The 27,103-nt window shown below is 38.0% G+C and overlaps 1 protein-coding gene across 1 annotated transcript in view; it reads right to left on the bottom strand.

The window, feature by feature from the left end:
- The window catches only part of PTAR1 (protein prenyltransferase alpha subunit repeat containing 1), a 38,973-nt gene that overhangs the window by 10,945 nt on the left and 925 nt on the right, over positions 1-27,103 (bottom strand). The window contains exons 2-5 of the mRNA XM_054808762.1: positions 21,075-21,244; positions 13,620-13,686; positions 7,566-7,670; positions 3,467-3,680 (exon numbers count right to left, since the gene is read on the bottom strand). Of these exons, the coding sequence (XP_054664737.1) occupies positions 3,467-3,680; positions 7,566-7,670; positions 13,620-13,686; positions 21,075-21,244 (556 nt within the window). The remainder of the gene's footprint in view (positions 1-3,466; positions 3,681-7,565; positions 7,671-13,619; positions 13,687-21,074; positions 21,245-27,103) is intronic.

The following is a 27,103-nucleotide window of genomic DNA, read 5'->3' as shown; positions in this document are numbered from 1 at the left end:
ACTCCAGAGGAGGAACAAAGATCAAAACTACCTTTTTCATTTACTTCTAAAGACTTTGGATATAACCTTACCGGTATGTTCTTGCTTTTAATCTCTTTTTCTAAGCTACCTATGCCACTTAACAGGCCCAGCTGATGCAAAGCAACTTTCATAGGCACAAGTCTTTTTTTTTCTCCTGCAGCACAAGAGGAACAGCCTCCCATGAAGAAAACCATGGAAATGCACAAGGCCAGTTATACACCTTTTTTGTGGTGCAACTGTTTGAGCAAATACAAACAGTGTAACTAGTATCTTCTACCTGAGATTCTCAACACACTTTTTTAGGTCTTGGCAAGAGCTACCAGCATCATCTTCCTTTAACAGATCAGCAAACTGAAGGGCACTATTAAATAACAGCCCCCACATGGAACTCTTAAGGGAGCTGAAACTCCCCATCTCCAGTCCTGCACTTTAAACCAGAAGACCAGCTTCTCTCTTCTCAGCAGAATTGAGCTTACTGTTTTAAATTTCTGAACATTGAAATTCAAAAGCCTATTTGAAACAACATAAGGCTAAAGGACAACATCAGAAAAATCAGACCAGTCTTTATTCAGCTGGAACTGATACTACATAAATTATGTCTAACTTAGATCTTGGAATAATCTGATTCATTTACCTGACATGTTTATAAGCTACAAAATTACAGGGGAACATTGTAATCATGCGTTTTAACTCCCTGCACAAAGCAAACAGAAGCAAAAAAGAAATTGTACGAGAACACCTCCCCCCTGCTACTCTTGACAACTTCTCACAAAGGTCCCTCTTCTACCTTCGGTGGTAAGCTGAGTACCATGGAACTGGCATCCCACTCCAGAACAGGTGACCTTTGCCTCAACCTCTGGGCCTACACTCCAATACCAGAAAGATTAGATTGGTTTAGAACAATCTCTTCCTGACAAATCCTTAATTGATATTAATGAAACTATTCAAACACTATGTAAACTTGCTAATGTAGTTCAAATTCTGCAGGAAAAACAAACTGGGATTTCTATATTCAAACAAGATAATGGTTTTTACTGTCTAGTGTAAGAAGGAAGAAACATGTATACAGTGTGAGAAAATCTTCCTACAGAGCCAAAACTTTCTCCTCTAGTATTTTATATTTTTTTCCCAGAATTTGAACTGAGATTCAGTCTGCAGAAGCATTATGATTACCAAGCCAAAGGAAAAAGCCCTAAACCCTATGACCCCCTTGAGTCCTCTAAAGCAGGCCAACAGTTTCATAAATGATAAACATGTTTTGAGAAATCTTATTTCAATGATAATACAACATGTACATTATGTTTCTGGGCCTCTATTTCCTTGTACACTGTAATAAAAGCTACCTCAAACTACAGGCAAAGCTTGTATTATAGCAGACATGGCCTTCCATAATATAGGGTACTCTAATTTCAGGCAACCTTGCAAGAACTAAATGGCTGGAGCATCACAGTGACCATTTCATCTGCTAATCTTTTCAGCACAGTTCCAGTCTTACATCTTGGTGAAATTTACCATTATTTTCAGATATTCAAACACACAAATGACTGAAGGTACAAAATATCAAGCGAGAAAACAATCTGTATATTTTTGTGAAAATCTATAATGTCTGCTTTTTCCCTGTCCTCCTTTGTATTAGCTTTTTTCCCCTTTCCCCCCCCACTCACATCACATCTTGCAAATAATTACTAATTCTGCCTTTTAAAGTTACCTAGACACAAATTTTATCTGAAGATTCTTGGTATCTTTTATGTTCCACACTTTTTCCTAATTTTTCTGCATCCCAAACACCTACTGCTACGCCATCTGAAGAGACACATTGGTCGTGTCATGAAAAAAAAAACAAACCACAAACTAGAGTCAACATGGAGATTTCCCAATGGGTTAAACACACTGCTTGAGGAACAGCAGCACCAGTGAAATTTTGTTAGAGGTAACAAAAGCCAGTTGGACAAAACCAGAGAAAACTATCACTTCTTTACTAATCAGCCTAAAAAGACGACCAGTAGGGGAACCGGGATGGCAGGCTTGGGAGTGATCAAACAAATTTAAAATAGTTCCTTCACATGTATGCTTTGTGACACAAAGCATTGACAACTGCTAATGGATAAACCTACCAGAATGACTCCAGCTCTGAGAAGAGTTATTTCTATCACAAAGCAATTCTTTCTGTTTATTGAAATTAATAAGGAATAGCAAGTGGAAAAACACTCAGGGGTTATCCTGATCTTCAAACTACTGTGGAGTAAAGCACAAAATTATTTGCGTTGTAATTAACAGTGGTAACTTTTCCCCCCTTCTTTTTCATAAAGCTATAAAAGACTTAGGTGAAAGACCCCATTTCTTATTAATATAGGCCTCTATCCCTAACTTCTAACCTTCCATCTGTCACAATCCTGTAATTCTTCTGACTTTTACACAACTACCTTTTCATACAAACTTCCCAGGCAGATGAGTCCAAATTTTGGGCTGTCTCCTTCATGAAGCCTGGAACACTCTTGTTGTTTACTATCAATCTCGTACAGCTATTTTTAAAGTTTCTTGGGTGACAATTAACAGGAAACATCAGCAGAATAACATCCATCACTTAGCAGTAACTGGCCCATAAGACATAAAAATAACATCTACACAGACTCAGTAACCTCCACTAAATTTCTCCCTCAAAATGCAGCTGCTGCCATTAAAAGCGTATCACTATAGCAGCCTAATATTCACGAGGTATTCACCTAACAGCTCAGAAACCACAGCATTACAAAGCTGCCAACATAATTTTAAACCATACAATGTTAACTAATTAAGTTTGCCGCAAGTTTCAATGTTTTAGATACTACCTTGTGATCCGAAATACTCGCCACTGCGTACGATGTCCCTGCTGGAGCTGAAATAGCTCGATCAGCCCTCAGTTTAAATGCTGTCAAAAGATACTGTTGGAGCTGAAGAAGCTAGTTACAAGCACTAATATGCTTTCTCTGAAATTCCTGCTGTCTTTACGTAATCATTCAAAATTCTGAAACCACAGATAAGCTGAATAAGGGTACTGAAACAAGATATCACATTATCAAAATAATACCTGTCATGTATTAACTCGTTCTCTGTTAGGAAATTCAAGATTAGTGCTAGAAGAATTATTCTCAGTTGCCCCTTCTTTATTTCAGCTCACGCAGTCCCAGAAGTTCATTGATAACAAGTACCAACAGACACACAGAACTCTGTACATGGACAAGAAAATTCTTTTCTGCAAAGCAGAACCTGCCTACACTGGCAAATAAAATGCAAAACATACTCACTGCAATATGTTGCTTGTTTTTTAAAAACACTCTTAGCTACCTGTGCTAACTTAATATGGTGCTTTCCATCTATGTCATAGGATCTGCTTGGCAAACCAGTATTTTTTTTTTTTTTTCAGACAAGGAAATTTTAAGACTTTATTCACTATTGTATGACTGACCTTGACAGTCAGGTTTCCCAAATGCTGTAAAACCCAGATGCGATGGGACCAGGCATTGTAGTTGCTTGGATATCTCCCAGCAGCTTCAGAGCAGACATTCATTTCCTCCTGCACTAGTCGGTGAATTCTCTCCACAGGTGCTGCTCCCAAGTTTCCTTTAGTCACAGGACTGGGCAAGGAGTTTTCCTGAATTAGTTGTTGCAGCACCCATCGTCTAGTTAAACGATGTACAGTGTTAATGGTGAGAGAGAAATTTTATGAGAAAAAAATGGTTTTTGCATTTATATAAATCAATCGAGCCTTTCTGATATTTCAGTTAGCCAAACTACGCTGTAACTAGATGATGAATAAGAAAGTAGTAAACATAACCATCTGAACTCGTCCCATAGTGAAAGCTATGACTTTATGATCACACTCCAAACTCTGGCTGTATTTGTTCGCTCACTGTAAGTGGTCGTGGTTACTCACAGCACAATAAAAGGAAACAGAAGGAAACAGCAAATTTATGAAAAAAATGCAAGAACTCTCTGCATGAGATTTCTAATAAGCTCCTCTTTCAGAGACTTGTATAGAACTAAAATAAAGTATCCAAAATGAGGCAGAAAAAAGTTATTAAATAAAAAAAATTAACTGTGCTTTGTGAGTATTTTTCACATTTGTCAGTACCACACACAGTAAGCCCAATTAGTTTCTGTACATCACCAGCAGAAAGTGCAAAAGACTCACTATTTCAAAGGCTATAGGTATAACCAAACCAAATGTTTTATTGCTAATTATACATATTTGATTTGAAGTGACTGAGATAAGCACAGATTCCTACATGGCTTTTTAATTTTACTGTGGACTGACTTCTAGTAGTATTTTAGCAGTATTTTTCAATGAGTATTTTGAGAGGTATCCTCAATGCTGCAGAAAACGTGCATCTGCAGACCCTACACAAAAGGGTTCTACAAAAAAAGATCACAGATGTGTAGACTTCCACATAGCAGTACGTGTCAAGAGAATTGCAATGGGCCCATGTGGAATGCTCTGGGAAGCTGGACATCCTCTGGTCTGTGACACAGAGGTTCTTCTGTTTTGTACTGCCTCTCATCGGTTCCAAAACCAATTAACTGCTCTACTTGCAGAAAGGTGTCACTCCTGGTTAAAAGAAATCAATCAATAAAATAAAAATAAAAATTATTTTTCTTTAAAAAGATAATTCTGTTCTGCAATTCATATGTAAAATTGCATATATATATATAAAAATAAAAAATGGATAATCTGACCAATGTTAAAAAAGTATTTGGTAATCCATCTGTTTTTTCTCTCATTTGAAACTATTTATAATATTCTTGTTGAGTGGTATTTTTTAATTTACACTGTGTCTTTTCCTCTGAGTTATTTTAAAACACAGATTTAAACTACTAGAAGACAATATTAAAGATAATATATTAAGAATGCAATTTTTAAACTTACTGCGTTTCTCAGCAGCAATCACAAGCAGTGGACTGAAGGCAGTGTCAATACACTGGCTTCCTACATAACATTTGTTTTAACTAAGTATGTACAGCCAAACAAACCATACTCTTTGACTGTTGTGCAACTTTATTTTATGAAATGTAGTGATTTTGAAGACTTCATTTTTGCTTATTTTTTAAAATGTCTTTAATCCAAACATCACCATCTAGTATTTTTTTCATTTCAGTCGGATTTGCAAGAAATGGCAAATTCTAAAAATGTCTAGGCTCAAAAGCAGAACGAGAGCCATTCCTTTAACAAAAGATAAATACTTACTTTATTAATATTGACTTCTGAGTAAAATCATAAAAAAATTATTTTGATCCTAAAATTATCTCAGTTTCTTAAAATGAGGATGTTTTATAAAATAAGGAATTCAGATAAGTTATATGTATAGATGCATGAGAAAAAAACCCACATACTTTACAGTATCTGTGGCTACAACAGAAGAAAAAAATTGTAAAATGAAACCTGAGCTACTTTCTAGATTTTTTGCACGGGAGGAAAGATAGACAAGCACAACCTCAGAAAATTTAAAAATGTATTTTTGGTACCTGTTGAACATTATGGTATTATTTTGGAGGTTTTTACAAGAACATTTTCTCCAATAAATTTGGAGAAAAGAAATTCAATTTCTTCTGTTACTGTATGCATGTTCCTTCTACTATTACTATTATAGTTCCTGGAATTACCACAAATGAACATAAGATTATTCCGTGAAAACTGTGCAATCAATATATACTGACTGTATATGCACAAGATCTATCTTAATAGCCCCAAAATGTATAGCAAAAGGCCATATGGCAAAATGTATGACAGGCATTTTCCTATCTTTAGTGAGTGTATCTGCCATATGTAAGAAAAAAATTGAATATCCTTCACTGAATTTTATAATCGCCCTATTCTATTTTTTGCACTTCTGTTCGAAATTTGGTATCATGGCAGAACAGAAAACACAAGATTAGTCACTATGCTGATGCAGAAAGAAAATTTTTGCACATCTTATTTTCTAACATGTATCAATTACGGTCAGCACATCCAAGTCAAACATTTGTACAATCAATCTCAAATACACTTTTCTGGTTTAGGCAAATTGAGAAAGAAGAACAAATTATAACACTATTAAAATACTCTTACTGTAAGATTGCACAGAAGTTGTAGAAACAAAAAAAATTAATATGTAAATATTTATTAAGAACCTACCATGCTGACTAATGTCATTAAAATGTATTGATCATCATAATGATATGGATAGCATCAGGTTCAGCACTAGTTACATGCAAAAAAATCTTAGTTTTCCAGTGTTAGCTACTGTGTAGGAAAGGCTAAACCATGAAAAACTGCAGGATTTTTTCCCCTCTATTTCTACATACTCCTTTCGCTTCAAACAAAGCAATCAAGCAGGATAAGTCAGTAGCATGGAGATGACGAACAGTAGTTGAAGAACAACAAAATTAAAATCCAACACTGCAGAAATTAATCAGTGTTGTTGCTATATCAATGCTACTAACAAAGAAATTAACAGAAATTAAGTAGATGCTTATAAATTACAAAACGCCTAGGAATATTCCAGGTATTATATTGTAGGTTAACTGAGAATTTTCAGCTCATGCACTCAAAGAAGAATTTACCAACAACTCCCTCATAAATAGATCTTCAAGCGTACTGATAACATGAATTTTTGGATGTTTTTGACACAGTATGAATCCCCTAATGGGGTATCGACTTTACAGTTGTCATAATGCTGGACATGTGAAATGCAAACATTACAAACTGCTTTCTGATGTGTTACATTCAAATCCTGTTAAGGCTGTCTATAAAAGGATGAGTTGAGTTATCCTGTGAAAATACATCATACAAAAAAGTATCACACACATCAAGATTTTTTTATTTTTTTTTTTAAAACAAATTTGAACAATGGATCTATACTTCACTTAGCTATGCTATGGGCATTTTATGTACATTCAGTCATCACTGAGATGGTTAGCTTTGTGTGTTTGAGTAATTCTGGAGTTATCTTTTCCAAAAGTGTGCTCTGTTATTTTAATATTTAGTCATGGTGACTTGATGACATTGCTTAAGTTAGAAATGATAAAAAGAAATTCACCAAAGAAAAAGACCAGTATTGGAATGGAAAAGAACCCAACTTTGGTTATAAAGATTAGCTTGTACAGATTCTTCTCTGAAATGCCTGTAGACAAGCAAATAGTAGTAAGTTGGAGGAGGGAAAGAGGGAAAAATCCACAATGCTCAAATACTTACTATTGATGAAATCAGAATTCTCAGGTTGAGAATTTTAGGTGCTGCAAGACATGATAAACCTTTAGGAAAATTTATCCCACCTCCAAAGTTTATTAAAATATATGCAGCAAAAAGGATGCATATGATTTTAATTCTCAGTATAAAATACAGGCAGGTATCTTCAAAAGCCGAAGCACGGTATTTTACAATGACTGGCTCAAAGATTCTACTATATTTCTAGATGTCCTCCTTCATCTATGGCTCTCCTTAATCCAAGCACAGGGAAAAAAAACCCAAACAAACGAACTAGGAAAAACATTTAAGTTTGGGAAGGCAACAGAAGGCAAGGGAAACAAACCTATGAATCCATGTTTCTGGACTCTTTGGAAACTTGGTTAACGCCAGTTTTCCAAGATGCAAATCTTTAAGTGGATTTAAAGTGCCAGACAGTATTAATTCTTTCCTACAAAAGATAAAATAAATTTGTATGAATAAAAGTAGTAACCTGAAAACAGAACACAAATCCCAATAACAAATAGCATGGCATTTCCTTCATATCATAATGGAACTTCACTGTCAAACTACAAGAATTTAAAAAGCCTTTGGTGGATTACCGCATCCCACTCTGCTATATATGTGTGCACCCTATTCAACCAGACCCAAAAAAATAAATCCAGATTAAAAAACTTTATCTTAATCTGAACACATACAACCCACTGGTTCCCAAATCTACCCAGAAATCACCGAATCAATTTGAGTGTGACTCTCCATCACATTTTCTGTGACTAATCAGAAAGCCAAGGAGTTTGAGCTATATGTAATGCCTGTTGAGAATAATGTTGCTTTTATCTGCACACTCGAAAAGCATCTTAATAACACAAGCAACTTTTTTATTTTTCTTTGATACAAGGGCTGCCAATAGGGTTACATATACAACTAAACACTCCTTCTTGACATTAAACCCTTAGATCATTCTGTACATCTGAAGATACAGCTACTTTTCCACACAGCCTCCCGCCATGAGCCTCCCACTTTTAGTTTTTAAATAGAGCTCAAGATACAGTATCAAGGATCTCTAGATTTAGAAAAAGGTGTGTAGAATGTTTGTCAAACTTAATAGAAAGGTTGAAATTGCTAAATTTACTTACGTGTAAAACAAGTACTGGTTTTAAAAAAAATAGAATAATTTGCCCTAATAAAACTTAGTGTTCATCCAGCATAACCCTTCTGTGAGTACCTCCGACACACAGCAAAGGTGAAAGTTCATCTTTATCTTTCTCGCCTTCTTTACACAGAATTCCCTGCCCCACTACCTATTTTTCTTTCTGGCTTTCTAACTCTTACTGCCTGTCCTGAATGCGTTTGTAGACATCACCTCAACACTGGTTACTCCCAGGGCATTAGTCTCCATAGCCTATTCTCCAATCTAGTAGATGGTGGCTTTGAAGTAGAGATACACTAATTCCAAAGTTACCATTTGCAGGCAGGAAACATGCACTTCCCAGAACCTCCAGAAGTAACAATTCAAAACAGAGTACAAGAAGCAAAGGCAATGGGTTTGGTGTGGGTTTTTGGGGGGTTTTTTTGTTGTTGTTTTTGTTTGGGTTATGGGGGGTTTTTAGTTTGGTTTTTTGGTTGGGTTTTTTTTAATAATTTATGGTCCATCATAACAACCCCAGGTTCAGCAAGCCAACAAGCAGTAGCCGAAGGGCAGATGATTGATTTTCTGACCAAAAAGAGGGGGGAAGGGCACAGGGAAGAAATACACTCTGAAGAAAAGCTGCTATCCAGCAAGAAAGTAAAACTTCTCAGTCTGACACAGAACACATAATGTGGTTTTAAAGTTATGGCCTGACGCTCACAAACAAATTGACATATTTATTCCTTTAGTGTAAGCACTTACTGTCATTTTCTGTCTGTTTTGGAAGTTTTCAGTAGGAAACTGATTCCACGTGCTACATTGGCTTTGTGTTGCTTTAACTGAACTGTATACCCACAGTCAGAAGACAATATGGCAACATTAACAGCAAGCAACATTGTTTCAAATTCAAGAAAAATGGTGAGATGTATACCTCTAGGCACTAGCCTAGAACCTTCTTTTGCTACTGAACCAACAGCTGAATAAATCCTTTAGGAAGTTTCGCTCCTGATATTTAGTGAAGTCAGTAGACAACTGCCTGCAGAGATCAGAAACACAGCTACTGGGATAGCATTTGTTTGATATCTGAATCAAATACCAGCGTGCTTCAGACTGGATGCTTTTAGCAGGTGCTCAGCAGGAAATCCAGGTATACCAGCCAGGAGCGGCAGACTGACCAGGCTGCTCGGTGCCAGTGCGTTGACTTTTGCAAAGCAGACAAGAGCAAGATTCAGAAAATGTCAATAATAATCGCCCCATTACTGCAACACAAAAGGTGACATTTTGGTAAAAATCACCACATATGGACAATGAAAAAGCAGCCTAGATCAGTCTAACACTCAAAACAAATGTCTGTAGATATTTAACAAAGATTTAGATTACCAGGCCACCTACTTCCCAAAATCTAAACTCCTGGTGAAGAAATTGCTCTTTCTTTATTAAAGCATTAACTGTAAATAAGTAGACTCACCCATATTTACTCTTAAAGTAAATTTACTCTTTTGCAAAGTTGAGGAACATTACAGACAAGATTCACTTTCACTGCTGTGGTAGAAAAGCAGTTTTTAGCTTCATAGATTTTCAAATCAGAAATCCTCCCATTCACAAGTAAGGAACTTCAATCACAAGTATGAATAAAGTATCATATACTCCTAAAGCAACCTCTTTCAAGCTCTATCAGCAAACATCCAACTTGGGATATATTTCTAGCTCGCTTTTCTGCCATGTGGACCATAGCTGATTTTTCAGCCTTCAGAATTCTAGCTCCCATAAAAGATAATCAGAAATGATCGTGACTTATCTCATGTTTTTGCTGACACCTTTGAAGTCATTGATAACTCATAGGAAAAAGTTTGACTTTTCACAGCATCTTGTTACCTAATGTCTTTTGACTTTCAAAGAATTGTACATATCAGCAAGTATACTGGCAAGAACAAAAACACGTATGACAAATCCTTTACAATCACTTACATACAGATTTTGGTCATTTTAACTTGGAAGACTTTTTAACTTCTAAAAACACAGGATAATCATAATTTCAGTTAACAGGAGATGTCTTGCTGCCCATTCAGTATAACAGAGATTTCCCTCAGTTCTAAGAAGTGACACACATCTATTCTTCAGCCTGCCTTCCTACACCATACAATTACCTCTTGTTAATGGTTTAGGTTATAAACCCTGTCCTTCTGTACCTTTCCAGTCATTTCTAATTAAAATAAATAAAAGACAAACCTTTGCAGGCATATTACAATTGTTTAGAACAGCTCCAAAGTCAAGACAGATTATCTATCTCCTCCTAGCAGGTAAGACATTTCAAGTTTTATGTTCTCCCATGCTTTGTTAATGTCCTGGTTTCAGCTGAGAGTTAATTTTCTTCACAGTAGTAGTATGGGGCTATGTTTTGGATTTGTGCTGGAGGCAGTGTTGATAACAGAGACGTTTTTGTTATACAGAGATGTCTGTCGTTGTTTAGCAGTGCTTGCACAGAGCCAAGGTCTTTTCTGCTTCTCACATGGCCTTGCCAGTGGGATGGCTGGGAGTGCACAAGAAGTTGGGAGCGGACACAGACAGCACAGCTGACCCGAACTGACCAAAGGGATACTCCATACCATAGGACATCATGCTCAGCTTGTAAGGGGCTTGAGGAAGAGGAAGTGTGTGTGTGGGGGTGGCAGTGTTTGGAGTGATGGTGTTTGTCTTCCCATGTCCCTCTTAGGTGTGATGGATCCCTGCTGCCCTGGGGATGGCTGAACACCTGCCTGCCCATGGGAAGTAGGGAATGAATTCCTTGTCTTGCTTTGCTTGTGCATAGTTTTTGCTTTACTTATTAAACCGTCTTTATCTCAACCCAGGAGTTTTCTCACTTTCACTCTTCTGATTCTCTCCCTCATCCCAAGGGGGGAGTGAGCCAGTGGCTGCATGGTGCTTGGCTGCCAGCTGGGGTAAAACCACGACAGTTAACCAGATACAACCTTCTATGATTGTCAGCTGAGCTCAATTGCTCATTAGCCTTCCACACTGCCACTCCAGTTTTCTTGCTCTGGCAAGTCCTGTCTCATTTCCAAGGAAGAGATTTCCTCTTCCCACTCTCAAACAACCCTCTTCCTATATCTTCAAATTCAATGCTATCGAGTCAACCGCTGTCTCTGAAGCTCTCAGCAGAGAATTCAACATAGGAAAAAGGGATTATCGCAGCCTAAAAAGTCATTACATTCTACAGGAACCTATGTGCAGGGCTGCTATTCAGTAAATAGCTATTACATATCTTAGGTTTTAGGCTACTTAGAGCCTATGACGCTTCTTCCCACTTAAAATAAAGCGGCTAATTTGTGTGTGGAGAACAGAAGATGAATCTGCTGCAAAGAACACCCTCTGAGCAAGAAGAAAACAGTCATCCCATGGCAGATCCATCATGCTCTGCAAGCAGAGTGCAAGTCCCACACATTTAGATCCCAGCTTATACGAGCTCAGAATGATTTACCTTCAGCATTTGTGCAGAACACACTCTGTCCTCTACTATTGTGACTGTATATGCCACATGTCTGGCTATCTTGACCTGTAATTTACTGAAGTGGGAATTTTACAGAGTAGGAGAGAAGCTGAAATGTGCCAATTAAGTGCCTACCCTTCAAAAGAGCAAACTCACAGCAGCAGCCTAAAACAACATAGGGTCAGATTCAGCAAATTGGTCCCTTGGCTACAGCACGCTCGGTGATAAACTCCACAGCTACAGGCTGCCTGATATTACAATAGCTTCTCTCTGAATGTGAAATGGAGCTTCAAAAACAGACTGCCAACCAGGCCACTGGCCAAGAATCTGGGGAGTAATGCCACCTTCTGTAGTAATTAGTATACTTTGGTAAACCATAAACATCATAAAAGAGAAAACAATCCTCATCCACATTCCTTAATATTTTAAATTCCATTTACAACTTTGAACTACTCCTCTCATGTACATAAGCACAAATTCTTTCAGCCATCAGGCAGAAAAAAAAAGTGCAAGACTGATAAAGATCATGTATTTGCATTAAAAATATTTCCACAAAACCTAGAACAAAAACCTGAATTCAGTTTTAAGTACCACAAGATTACATTACTGTAGTAGCTCTAGTACTTATAGACGCTCCTAATTCCATTTTATCACTTGAAAGCTATTCAAGCTATACATTTTCATGACAGTAAGCCCTTTGCTATCACTTTCATCCCCCTTTCTTAGACCCGAGATGCTAGAAAGATACAGATCACAGCAGAATCCTTCAGAACTACACCAGCAGTGAAAGAGGGGGGAGAGGTGGGGGGGGAAGCACAGCATCTACCATATCTAGGGCTGACAGCTACCTGCAGACATCATCTTTCTAGGTCATTCTGTTAATTTTTCCTACTACAATAATGCATCTTAACTACAAAAGGCCTATTTTTAATGAGCCCTCCTAGACACTAATTTTCTGTCAGACCTCCAGCCCTTCTAAAACTATTGCTTTAACACTGTCTCCAGTCTTACCTAGGCAGCAGAAAGAGAGTATTTCTCCAGCCCCAAGATCTACACAAAAATTATCACATTACAGGGTTGTGAAGAACTGTTGCTTCTGGGCTCCATTAAGGGCACGGAGGTAAATTCCTGCTCCTCTTCCACAATGACTCCTGGGCAGGAGCTGCAGTATGACCAATGGTGAAGCTAGACTAATCCCAACAGGTGCAAGAAAGGAGCAGGGTGGGGGAGAATGTGTCCAGAATAAAGGGTAACTGCCTTCCTTCCCTTCTTTTGCAGTGTATCTATTGAGGGCTATTCAGCTTTGATGGGCTGCACTGGTAATGGCTACAAGTTGAACTGTTATTTCAAAAGGACTCAGGTATAATATTCGAAGAGGGATAAAATGAAAACAGCGAAGACAGACAGCAGACATCAGTTGGGCACTACATGATTCAGTGAAAAGGATATGCCAATCTAAAGGTTATAAATGGCATTCCTTAGCTGACAGGAGGAGTGGCATTCAATAGGACTTGTATCCCCCAAAAATGTGGGCCAAATGCATGCCTTCACATGCAGCAGTGTAATCTTTAGCCTGCACTACCAAAAAAAAAAAAAAAGAAAAAAAAGGCAGTCTGAAACTATCTGCAAGGCATACAGTGTAAAAGAGATTTTTAACATTCTTTCAGCACTCCTTAGCTGAAAAGCTCTTGCGGTGTCACTAATTACTACTTAAAGCAAAGCTCATAGCTGATTCACACAAAAAGCCCAGGTCTTTCTTATGTCATTCACCAAGTGCAACATACCTCACGTTCCAAGCAGTAGTGAAGTCAGGATTCAGCAGCAGCAGGGTACACGTGATATCTATCAGCTCTGAAACGATTGAACAAGACATGTAAGGGTTAGTAACGTTACACACATAGCACTGTTCTCTCTGCCCTCCCTTACTCCCCTTCCTTCCTCAAAGTCCCTCCTCTGCAGGCTGCTGTACCTATGGATGCTCACCTCTGCAAAACACTGCTCTGCCTCATTCCAGAAGAAATGCTAGCTTAAAGAGGGAGAAAAATCTGCCATATGCTCCCTTTTCATAATTTAAAATAATGCACTTCTGTCTTGCTAACATCTAAGATGATTGCAGCTGGAAATTTCTGACCTCTACCTGTACTGCTATAATCAAACAGACAGTATGGCCTCAGCAAGGGACAGTGATTACATAGAATCCTTGAGTATTTAGTGATTTGAGACACAGTGTATATATCATAAACAGAGAATTCTTCAAAGAAAATCCAACAATTTTTAAGTAAGATAGTAACATTAAAATTATACCCTACTATTTCAGTACAAGTCTGAGCTGCAGATGGCTGCCATTTACTATACTGTTACAAAAAAATCCCCACCACATACTATAAAAAAAACCCCTGTAGCTAGGAAAATGAAACACCATAACCATGAATTCAGATCACAAAATAACTCCACTATCTAACTGCACAGAGAACACTTAAACACATTTTGAAGTGACAGCCTTGCTTCAGACTGAGGTTTTAAAACTAGTTCACTAAAAAAACAACAAACAGAACACTTGTTTGCATCCCCAAGTTTAAGCACTGCACAGACTGCAGATTTATGTAGTACACTTATTTTTAACCACATTGTAACATCAAGACTGAGGTATACAGTTGCTGAGAATGGAAGAGTAATTTCATTCTAACCTAGCTGAATCCCTTCCCTTTGCACTCCACTACACCACTTGAGCAGTTTGAGTCCCACCAGGGTAACAGTGGGGATCCATCTTAAGCTTGAGATACTAAAGACTGTCACTGCATTGGCTTCCTTAACCTCTGCTCTCAAGAGACACAGCATCAGATCTGTTAACCTGTCCTGCAATCACAATTCTTAAATTTGCATGGTAATTTTGCAGTTGAGTAAGAAAAAACTTGCTTCAAAACTAAAGATGACTTCTTGGCAGTAAAAGCCTGCATAAGTTTGGCTACATGCTCTCCTAATCACCCTGCATTTAACATACTAAGTAGATTGTACTCCAGGTGATTTCCAGCAAATAAGAGGCACTTTATTACTTTTCAAGGAAAAAAAGGAAAAGGGAAAAGAGGGTCTTTCATGGAACTAGATCTCTGGTTAGTGCAGCTAATACAACCGTAAAATGAAATTTTAAAAAGTCACTGATGAAATGTAAAAATAATGGAACATATTAATTCAAAATGCAAAGGAACATGGCTTCAAGTATCTTTGAACCAAGACTTTGAGAGATGTTAATATTTAAATGGGTCAAAAAGTGGAATACCTTTGTATATTGTTATATGACTGCTTGTTCATTTATGTCCAACAAAGTAATTCTGTGTTTACCATGACATTCCTGCTTATGAAGAACATGTTACATCATCATATAATGCAGGGGAGGGATGGGATTCTTTAGCGTACTCTGCCAATTTTGCACTAAGCTGTTATGGTGATATTTTGAAAATTAGCTCAAGGAACTAACTTAACTTTCTATTTTCATGGGTTTTAGTTGAGATTTTTTTTTTCCATTTAATTAAAGATTTACTTTTAAACCACTCTGTGTTGCCAGGGAATGAAAATTTCTCATACACACAAAACTTCTTCCTAAGCTGCTACCTAAATGTACAAAGCTTTTTCTTTGATTTACCCAGTCCCTGAACCAGCAAAGTACTTCAATACCTATTTAATTTTAGACAGATGAATCGCCCAATTGAAATATCCAAGATTACTCACATATGTAAAATTAAACACCTACTAAGTGTTTTGCTAGCTACTGCTTCAATTTCACATTCAAAAACGTCATTAGCAACATTTAACAAAACACCAGTTACACAGATCTATAGTTAAAATTGTGAGCTGTCATTGTTTCACCTAGACCTTCTATTTTACCTTCTCAAAAGATTCTATATTTTTAAAGCCTCTCAATTTTACATATAATGAATATACATAATTAAATGCTAATTATTCTGCTATTATTGCTTTGTGTCATAAACAACACAAACTGCCTTTCAAAATGCAATAGGTCAAGAGCTAATAATAACTTTTCCACGGTAACATAAATCTTCTTTACGTCAAATTCACATGGCAACTGAGTGTCTTCAAGGAAAAAATAATATCAGGAAGTACTAGCTTTGTTGCTAACACAAAGGAAGGCTAAATACCTTTATTCAGTTAATTGCATTTTTAACCCATCCAGCCAACTTTCTCTCCAACTGGTGATTATTTACAAAAAAAAAAACAAAACCAGAAAAGCACCACCAAACCCCCCTCCCCGAAAAACCCCAAACAGAAAAAACTTTAATAAAAACTTTAGCTTCTGCCCTAAATAAAAGAATCACATATATTTTAAACTTGCTTTAAGTTATATTTAATCTAGACTGCCAGCAAATTGCTGGCTTAGTGTAACTTTTGAAACATATTATGAAGAGTTCAGAGCACCAAATCCATGTTGATTGACACTTCCCATGGTGAATTTTATTTTCGGTTGCTTATCACTTTGCCAAGATGTCAGTGGACTGCATCTAAAGGCTTCAATGCTCAACCATGGTAAGTATTGATCCAACAGGACTGTGCAATAAAGGAGATCTGTCCGCAGAACTTCTTCATTTGTTACAGGAAGAAAAGGTGTTTGCTGTAGAAGGGAAAGGTAAATGAAACTGCAGCGCAGGATAAGAAGAAAATTAGAGATAAATACAATAATGGTTTTAGTAATTACTAAGTACTACCACCATATATGCTAAAGTTGACAAGACACATTAAGCAAAAGCTTATTACAGCCTAGTTCAGTCTTTTAAATACTTTTTAGAAATAGTTTTCAGAGTCTACATGATCCCACTTAGAAGAATATAGTCTGTTTATCCTACTAAGTCATGATTTCCAGTTAACATGACTATTCTGGTAATGTCAAGGTCTGAAATGGCATCAAATCGCACCCAACAAACAGAAGCTTGTCTACCATTTTGCCCATTTTCCTGTTACAGATGTTCACTGTATCCTGAACATTATCAAAGTAAAAGAGCAGACAAAAGGGAAGCTTCAAAGCAATACTCAGTTCTTTCATGTCGATATTGTTTGATGCTTTGTGCAACAATAGAATAGAATCATTTAGGTTGGCAAAACCCTTAAGATCAAGTCCAATTGTAAACCTATAATGCAGAAGTCTGCTATGTGGCACAAACATTGCTCCTACAAGTGCTCTCAGCTCAGCAAGATCCAGGTTACAAGCAAACCCCAAGTCGAGCGTATTTCCTACATCCAGATCTGCAATAACAGGTACAGCAGCACTAGAGAAACACTCCAGGACTTTTGCTGCAGAGTAAGCACACGCGTCAGCATTTTCTCAAAAAAGGGCTGTGATTAATATTTATATATTAACAAGTAACAGATTAAGATTTCATGAAACGTGGATTCTGAGCCAGAGATGTCAAATGAGACAATTTTAGTAACCTCTGAGCCACTTTTCAACAGAAAGTCTTACGACAGATCTGGCACACAATGATAGTAGTTGCCAGCTAGTTCCCTCTGTGTCAGTAACAAACTAACGTTTTATTTACAATTTAAAATTATTTTCTTCTAGATACATTTTAAACTATAGCATCATAGGTAATCACAGCATACATATTTGCAGCTGGGGAGACTTTAATGTACAAAATGATAAATATGACTGGTTTTAGCTCATTTTCTTTTTAAAGATGGCTGTATCCAGATTTTTTAATAGGTGTATTACACTAAGATGTACTTTTCAGAAGAGTGTTGTAAAAGTGGAAACACAGATTTATGGAAAGGATATTGTGGGAGTACGCACAACAATATTTTGCATAAAAAGAGAAGTTTGTAGCAATTTCTGAAAACCATTTTGTGATAATACAAATAATATGAACTGCATGATTTAAAAAAATATTGGAGAAAGGATACAAACTTATTGTTCCAGTTTACAAATCCTAATTTTAGAATAACAAGAAGAGAAGTAGTCATGATTTGTGATTCCAAGATGCTATCTTACTCAAGTATCCAAAAGAAACCATAAATAAACAGCACTTCCTTCTTCCAGGATCCTGCCAAAAAAATATCAGACAACACATCTGAAAGCAGACACTTGAATTAGCACTCTGTTTTTCTTCTCTGTTCTATTTAAAATGGCTTACAGTAATTCGAGCAACAAAAGAGGTAACAAGAGACTACATTTGCAATCACTGTTTATTACAAGCATCAATACACTATGCAAATGAGTTTTGCAGCAGTAATAAACCAATTATCCCTTCTCTGCATTCAGAAGAACACAACTACCTGGCCAAATTCCAAGCACGCACTTTTGTCTGCAAAAAGGAATTTGGAGGAAAATACCTTGAGGTACAGAAAACATGACATCTCACTAGAGTATGCCTACTTATGCCACATTAGAGACAATTCTGAAAGTCCACATGGGAAAGGCTTCCGCCTTCATTCCCTCCACCACTGCAGTTCATTTTCTCCTAAAATTTCCTATCAAATGTGAATTCAATTATGGTAAAACATACTAAACTATATAAGCTGTGCCTTGCTTTACAAACAGGTTATTAAAATGGTGAGGTCCTGATCATGTTTTACAGTGATGACACAAAACCTTAATAGACATGAAAATGCTGTAGATCACTTCTCACACATTTTACACTGATTTTTGTAACTGAAGAAACAAAAGAGAATGGAGTTTTGTTTTTAAAAGAAGAAAACCAAACAAGTCTCAACAAACAGGCAGTAATGTAAACTTCATGCCACTCCGGTAATTACCGACAGAGTTTTATGATCTGCATTTTCAGAGAAAGGGTTCTGCGAGGCTTCATCTGGGAGGGAAGCAGAGACACTCTCCAAGCAGCCAGCGCACCGTACTGTCCTGGCAGGATAGGCACGTGCCACAGTGTCACTGCAACAAAGCACCAGGACGGCACAGTGCGGGCACCCTACTTCATTCACACATGAGCGCCAGCTGCCCTTGAGCTAACAGCTATCAGTGCTCTCCAGCCTCCCAGTGCAAGAGTTTGTGTTTTGGCTTGAAACAACAAGTTTTTGTCTGCATGGTGACTTGTTACTAACCAGACCTCTTTTCCTGATCTGCATAGACCTACTCTCAAAACCTATCTGTTCAAGATAGCACGTTAGTTATACAACAATGAAATGCTGCAGTCACCATCAGATGTCTGCTAGCATCCCACTATTTAAAACATAATTATTTAACTCAATTCATAATTAATATAATTTCATAATTATTTAACTTAACTTCATCAAGCGACCAAGGAGACTGCCTTTGCTATAGCTGCAGTCAGCACAACCCAACGGATGGTGGCTGTTGGGTATGTTTCAGGAGGGGAACATAGTCTGAGACAGTCATTCTAAAGCACAATGGACACAGCCAGTGTTTTATGGATTGGGTTAGTTTCATGCAAACAGAAAAAAGAAAAAAATATGGTAAGAGCCCCAAACTGAAACCCAGGTCCCTGTGAGATACTAAATATCTGAATTATATGAATGGTCACTAGGTGTTCTTCAATAGAAAAGATATCCCTCCTTCTGGGACACAAAAGTGTTAAAAATGCCACAGCAGACAGAGGATACTAGAAAGAAGCCTCAAAAAGAACAGGAACAAATGCCAGAAATAACACACTAAGCTAAGCCTAGAGTAAGAACATTTTTTATGCTGACTGCTATTTAGATGAGACTTGAAACAATGAACAAAAAAATTAGTTCCTTAAACTACAGTTAGTCTTTTTAATTCTTACACTGAACAGGACACTTTGTAAGCAGCCAAGTATCTCTCATGTCACATCTGTTTATAATTCTTTAAAAACCCCAAAATAGACAACATATACTGAAGTATTTTTCATGCAAATAAAACAAACCAAAAACCAAACCAAAACCAAATTACAATTACCAAGTTGTATAGACTAATGATTTCTAGTACCCCTATGTCTGAAAAACACTGCACTTGTTTCTTATTTTGGATCCACACATCACCACAGTCTTCCTCCTGACTCAGGAAAGCAGGACAAAATTGGTTCTGTAAAGACTAACATCACTTCTCTAAATCACTCATGAGAATAAGTCATCTCCCTCTAACCCTTTCAGCTTGGATGAGGGAAAAACGATTTACATTTTCAACTAAGCAACCCTACAACTTGTTTAGGTTGCCAAGATGCACAATCCAAAGCCTGCCCTTCCCCCCCAGTATAACACTCAGTTCTTTCAGAACAGGTTAAACTGGCTTTAAGAAGGGCCAGTGTGGTCTCAGAAAAGGTAAATGATCGGGACCAGGGGACCAAGCGCACCCTCAGTAAGTTTGCAGACGATACCAAGTTGTGTGGAAGTGTTGATTTGCTTGAGGGCAGGAAGGCTCTACAAAGGGATCTGCACAGGCTGGCTCGATGGGTTGAGGGCCAACTGCATGAGGTTCAACAAGGCTCAGTGCCGGGTCCTGCACTTGGGTCACAACAACCCCATGCAGCGCTACAGGCTTGCAGAACAGTGGCTGGAAAGCTGCCCGGCAGAAAAGGATCTGGGAGTCCTGGCTGACAGCCGGCTGAATGTGAGCCAGCAGTGTGCTCTGGTGGCCAAGAAGGCCAACAGCATCCTGGCTTGTATCAGAAATAGTGTGGCCACAGGATGAGGGAAGTGATCATCCTCCTGTACTCGGCACCGGTGAGGTTGCACCTCAAGTCCTTTGCTCAGTTTTGGGCCCCTCACTGCAAAAAGGACATTGAGGTGCTGGAGCATGTCCAGAGAAGGACAACAAAGTTGGTGAAGGGTCTAGAGCACAAGTCTTGTGAGGAGCGGCTGAGGGACCTGGGGTTGTTTAGCCTGGAGAAGGGGAGGCTGAGGGGAGAACTTCTCACTCTCTACAACTACCTGAAAGGAGGTTGTAGCCATGTGGGTGTTGGTCTCTTGTAACAAGTGATAGGACAAGAGAAAATGGCCTCAAGTTGTGCCAGGGGAGGTTTAGGTTGGATATTAGGAAAAATTTCTTCACTTGAAAGGTTTGTCAACCTGTTGAACAGGCTGCCCAGGGAAGTGGCTGAGTGACCATTCCTGGTCATATTTAAAAGATGTGTAGATGTGGTGCTTAGGGACATGGTTTAGTGGCGGACTTGGCAGTGCTGGGTTAACGGCTGGACTCGATGACCTTAAGGGTCTTTTCCAAACTAAATGATTCTATGGTAAATAAAAAAAATGTGCATTAAGAATCACGTAAAATACTATTCTCTAACTGTGTAACTCACCATCTTTGTTCAGCCATTGTTTTCTTTGTCTGTAGAGGAGAAGTTTATTGTGGACATATGGCAAAAGAAACTTGACACACCAACTCTCAACACCAAGCTTGTTTTCCACCAGGATGATAGGGCTCCGGTTATATCTGGCTTCAGGGCAGGGTATTAATCCAATTTCATCTCTTTAAAAAAAAAAAGAAATATAATTAAACTTATTTCTAGTAAATGGCAATTATTTTTCTCAATAGAGCAGGCTAGTAATGCTTCCCACCCAGTCAGTCCATCATCTTTTTCCCTGTTTTTACCAAAACCTCCACTCACTATCTTCAATTCACCTTCTTGATTGTTGCTGGAGTGCCGGTATGATAAAATGCAGAGGAAAGACATCCTCTGCAAAACTTACTCTGTATATAAACACAGCAAATAAATGATTCAAATGTGCTTTAAGGCATGAATAAAGATGTAAATTGTACAAAAAAGTAAATGTATTTTACCTCTGTACAATTTATTCAGATGCAATATAAAAACCAGTCGTGGTTTTGAGTTAAGAGTCACTACAAAAATTTTGTATTAGTTCCCCAATGCTACAGTTATAGAAAATCATAAATATTTTAAGACTTGCTGAAGACTCTGGAAGTAATACCCATGATTAGACAAACCATTATGAATTCAAAACACTTTAAATGTTCTCTAGGAAGATTCATTTTGGTGATTCTGGCTCTTCTCACCTTAAGATAATCAGAAAAGTTTTATTAGATTTTCTCAAAGATCCTAAACAAAGAAGGTCCCTTTCTTTGTATTTTTAGATTATCACCTAAGCAGTTAATCCAGCTGAATTAACACAAGCACCCCTCACTTTGTGCTGGGGATGTGATGGACCTGTAACAATTGCTACTGCAAGGGAAACAAAACACATTAACCAGCACAGGCACCTGACTGACCCAAAGCTGCCCAAGTGTACCTTGCAGGTTGTCAAGCATTTACACTGATTTCAACAGAAAGCCACATTATTTTATACTTTCCATTATGCACAATTTTTCCACCAACTCTTGTTTAGTGGAAAATTTTGTTGTGAGGAGGGAGACTGTCAGAGCTCAGGCAGGGGAAAAAAAAAATCTCTTGTGATCTCAGACAGAAAGTGAATTCTCCACCTTACATTTTCTCAATACAAGGTCTACAGATACACTCCAAGTGTCAACCCCACAACCTCAACTCAATTATCTTAAACTAATTTAGTTACTGGACAATCTGAGTGTACAAATTTAGTTCTGTGTCCTCACTGGATTATTACTAATCAAGAGCGACACCATGTGCTTATTTAAGAAAATATTTGCTTATTCAAAAAATGGATTTAGTCTTCTATACATCACAAGTCACAAATAACTCAAGGTAACGTATTTGCTAATCACTTGGCTCTGTCTCCAAACACAAACCCAGGTCCCTTACTCATCCCTGAGAGCAGAGAGGAAAATCAGCATTTTCCTATCCCACCAATTGCAAGCCATGGATATAAAAGCAAGATCCTCTTACCTGCTGCTCCACTGACTCTTCAGGAGCTGATCAGATTACACCTAAACCAACATCACAGTCTGCTTCTTTCAACATGGTACCTTGCAGCCTGAAGTTTGTATTTACTGCTGGCTCCTTTCTTTTATGAATGTTATATCTAGTCCTTGGCCAAACTTTTCCTGGCCTTGCATATAAGGCCATACAAGTCCCCACCTGCAATCAAGATGCAGTCACCCACAGCTTTGCTAATTAACTCAGTGAATTACCACAAGAATTTACCAGTTGATGCCTACAAACAGTACACAAAAGGAAAACAGCAAGGAGAAGGGAAAACAACCCAAAAACCCCAAACCATACATCCACACCTTCACTTCTTACAAGAAGTCTGACTCAGGTGAGCTAAGTTTCATAACACTACTTTAAACATGCCAAAATGACAGACAAGTAGAGTTTGCCCAGAGCTGACAAGTCAGCCTGAAACACCCCAACTCCAGAACACACTCAGCTAGCTGAAATCAGCAGATGACTAGACCACTGCATAATGAAACTCACCAAGATACAGTGCAACATAAAAAATGGTTTATCTGGTAACTACTCAGTTTTCACTAAGACACAAACCAGGGCTTGTCATTTGGCAGAAGTGTTGTCTCCAACACCTCAGTACTGTTTTTTACGTGTGGTTCAGAAATCATATGTTGCATTCAGTTCTTGAGAAGGAACAGAATTCACAATGCAAAATACCATGAGATTTATCTAAAGCGGGTGCCTATCTTGCTGCCAAAACAAATCATTCAAATAACCATCTATTTCTGCTCCTGAAGGTCCGTCAGATCTGCAGGACTAAGGAATGGGGCAGGTCTGTCAGTCCAAGAGACACTGCTTGAGAACGCCTGCAGTCTCTGCTCCATCATGTAATCCAAAAAAGCTTCTGCAGCAGGACTCACGTGCAGGCACCACTGCATTAGCGCTTATAAAAGGAAGTGACTGAAGAATCATTCATGTCATGCAAACCACCCCTAGCCATGTGACAGAAGACATGCCTGTTCATATGACAGGATTGCCCAAACTCACTGCAGGACACCTACGCTCAGGTCAAGTGAGAGGTGCAAGCTGCTCACAATGCTGAAGGAGGCACCAATTGAAGGCTGCTGTTTGTCGATATTTTATACTATCAGAAGTACCATCTACTATGAAAGTTAGATTTAATTTATTTCCCTAGGTTTCCCCGTTCTCTGATATTGTCTCTTGAATTTTATGAGTTACTTGGTGCTTTTACATTTATTTTCCTCAAAGTAAGCACCACAGTCACATTCCAAAAGCTGTATGAATTATCTCTGTATTTACAGGATACCACACTAGTTCACATTCCTAAAATACACTGTGGAAGCAACCAGATTTTAGCTGGGTTGTCATAAAGTTTGCAGCCATTACAGAGCTGCTTCAATCTGTGTTGAGACCAGAGAAGATGTACAAACCTCAGTCATGGCAGAACAGTACTGACAAGCCATTGCAGGACCTGCTTCAAGAGCCTCAGTCTGTTGACTCAGCCATTCAATGGACCTCCCCAAAATAAACCCTAGCCAACCTACTTTAAACTTTTAAAACTATGATGATACAAAAAAGTTCCCTCTTTCACAAAACCACAGTACTGCTAGGGCAAGAGGGATTTCTTGTGATGCTACTGTGATGGGTCTTCAGCTTTAGGTGCCCCATGTGAATGGGCCTCATCTTATTTTTTTTTCTGGAAGATCATCTTTAAAATAACCCAAACTCTCCCCAAAGAATTACATACAGGATATTAAATAATGGCTGGGAGATCTGAATGAGGTACAATCAGTGGACAGTGAAACTATGATTCTACTAACAATAAAACCAGATCTGAGTACTTGAATATTTCTGTAATTATAAACAACTTTTAATACTGGAAGACAATCCAGAGCATGGACATTTGAAAAGTATATATTTTTACATTAAAATAAGTCTCATGAAACAACTACATGGCTAACATATTTACAACATTTGAAAGGCAAGGAAAAGGGGGCCTAAATCCAAGAGCTGAAACTTTTTTCTTTATTGTGCAGTGCATCATATACATGATTCTCTTTTAGAATTTCAAATAAATTAATTTGCATGTTGTGATTAGTCATTATCTTAGTGGTACAACCGAATTCTTTCATAAATGGAAGAACAGTAATTTATTACTTTAATCCAAAGTGCTTCTAGCCAAGACTTGTTTCTAAAGAAGCTATAAACATGACACACTTACTCTCTAGGAGTTTCCTTTTGTTTCTTCTCACATTAATCTCCACTTGATTTGGAAACTTCTGCTGCAATAACAAAATTCTACACTTACGAATCCTCTCACTAGTATTACAAGCAAATTATTTTTACTTACTATTGGTATATTTGGAAGTATCAATGCTGCACAAAGGTATTAAACAATCAAACAAAAAGAACATTGGCAAGACATTGGCTATAGTAAAGACTTAGGGAAGCATGTTTCTTTCTGAATCACCTGCAGTTAAATTTGCAATCACACCAGGAAGAACCTTGATTCAGAGTTTCAAATCTAACAAAGTGTGGTATTTTTACTACATTACGAATGTGATAAATTGAGACAGAAAAAATTATCTGAGCTACAGTGACATAAACAATGCCTGGCAAACCATAAATAGCATCCTCAGATTTTGCACACAAATGCTGAGCTACCATATAAGAGTTCATCTTTCCAATTACGCCCAAAGTCATGTACCTTTTTGACAAGTGAGTCTATTTCTGTTTAACTTCATGTGCAGAAGAACAGCAAAGTTCAAAAAGAAAGTATACATTCATCTGCTTACTGTTGGTGATCTATTCAGTTCTAGTGGGATAGCTCATGTATATGACTTTATCAGGACCTATGCTTGTAGGACTAGGTAAAAATATTTTCCAGTGAATTCTATAGCCTTACAAAATTGAAGACCAGCATGCTGACAGTTATCCAACTGAAGAAAATGGAGCTACCAGCCAGGCAAGGCAAAAGGAATTTCGTGTTGTATATTTAGTTGTAAGTAAGCTTGGCATAAAAAGATGTACAGTTTTGCTGCTAATTTAATTTAAAGCAAAAAAAAAACACCAAAAAACCAACAATCCAGCATTCTACTATTTTTACATGCTTTTAGTGTTGATCATACTCCCTTCAAAACCTACAAAAACACCAACCTGCCACAACAAAACACCCATTCTGACAGATACAAAGCGGGTAAGCGAACAAACAGTCAAAGACAAGGGACAACAAATGCTGAAAGAGAGGTGAGTAAGGGACACAAATACGAGATGTGAATAGAAACATTATTAACCTTGCAGATCCCTTATTTTCAGAGAAGCCAGGCAGATGCCATGTAAAAGAATTCAAACCTGGATCTATGACACGAACAGGCTGCTCAATTCAAAAGGATAACATCTGTCATGGATGGCAGTTGGTTATGACTGTCTTGGCCACCAGGAAGGAAGACAAGATGTCACTGAGATACACAAAAATGTCTGGCCAGCATGGCTGCAACCTGGTGCTCTAAAGGCAAAGAGGCATCGTACCAAATGGCTCACAGTTCACACTGGACACGCGTAGTCCCATTTCAGGTACTGAAGTTCAGAAATCTAGCAGACAGACTTGCCGCTTTTTCTATGTTAGGGGTTAAACTAGCAGTAGGTTGTGCTTCCTCACTTAAAGCATGACACAGTGCATCAGTCTCAGAGCACACAACCCTTGTAGCCTACTTACATCTCTGAGATTGCATCTATGAAAGAAAGTGGCAACAGCAGCATATTCTTCAAAAACACAAGCTCGATGTTTGTTACCAATAAACAATTCCAGCAAAGGAGTAGGGACTAAGAAGAATCAGAACATTCATTCACAGATACTGGCTGTTTACAGCACATTATGCCTCATGACCTAAAAATGAAGCTTCATGGCAAAACACAGTTCTTTAGACAGCATCCATATGCTGTATTTTAAAACCTGGCCACCCACCCAAGTTGCTTACTACATTTATAGAAGCATGAGGGCATTCATTCTAATCCTTTCTTTTAAGCGAAGAGACAAATCAACTGCCCGTAAAATTCTCCTACACAGTTGCTTAGCTTTTCTGGAACAGATTAATAGGCCACCACCTCAGAGACTGCAGCGTTTCTGAACGACACAAATACACCGTACTTACATTATAAAGTAGTTATCCATTATGTGCTACCTCATTTGCCATAACCAATATGGAGTTGACATAGATAGAAAGATGCTTCCCTAAACAGTTTGTGTCTTAAAACAGCAAAGGATGGGGAAGGAAACAGAAATATGGGAGGTACTTTAATCAGGGTCTCAGGGCTGGTGAGCAATGAAATTGGAAATAGAATGCAGACTATCTGACCCCCAGATTGCTAGATAAACCTGATTCTCACAAGATAGCAACAACTTTGTCTCCTTCAAAACAACAAATAATGGAAAGAACTGGCACTTCAATTAACAAATACAGATTTGAAGGTGGCATTCATGAAACCGT

Source organism: Grus americana, chromosome Z, assembly GCF_028858705.1.
Source record: "Grus americana isolate bGruAme1 chromosome Z, bGruAme1.mat, whole genome shotgun sequence".
In the NCBI taxonomy this organism is placed as follows: domain Eukaryota; kingdom Metazoa; phylum Chordata; class Aves; order Gruiformes; family Gruidae; genus Grus; species Grus americana.
The sequence above is the reverse complement of the archived record's forward strand: the minus strand, read 5'-3'. Positions and strand labels throughout refer to the sequence as shown.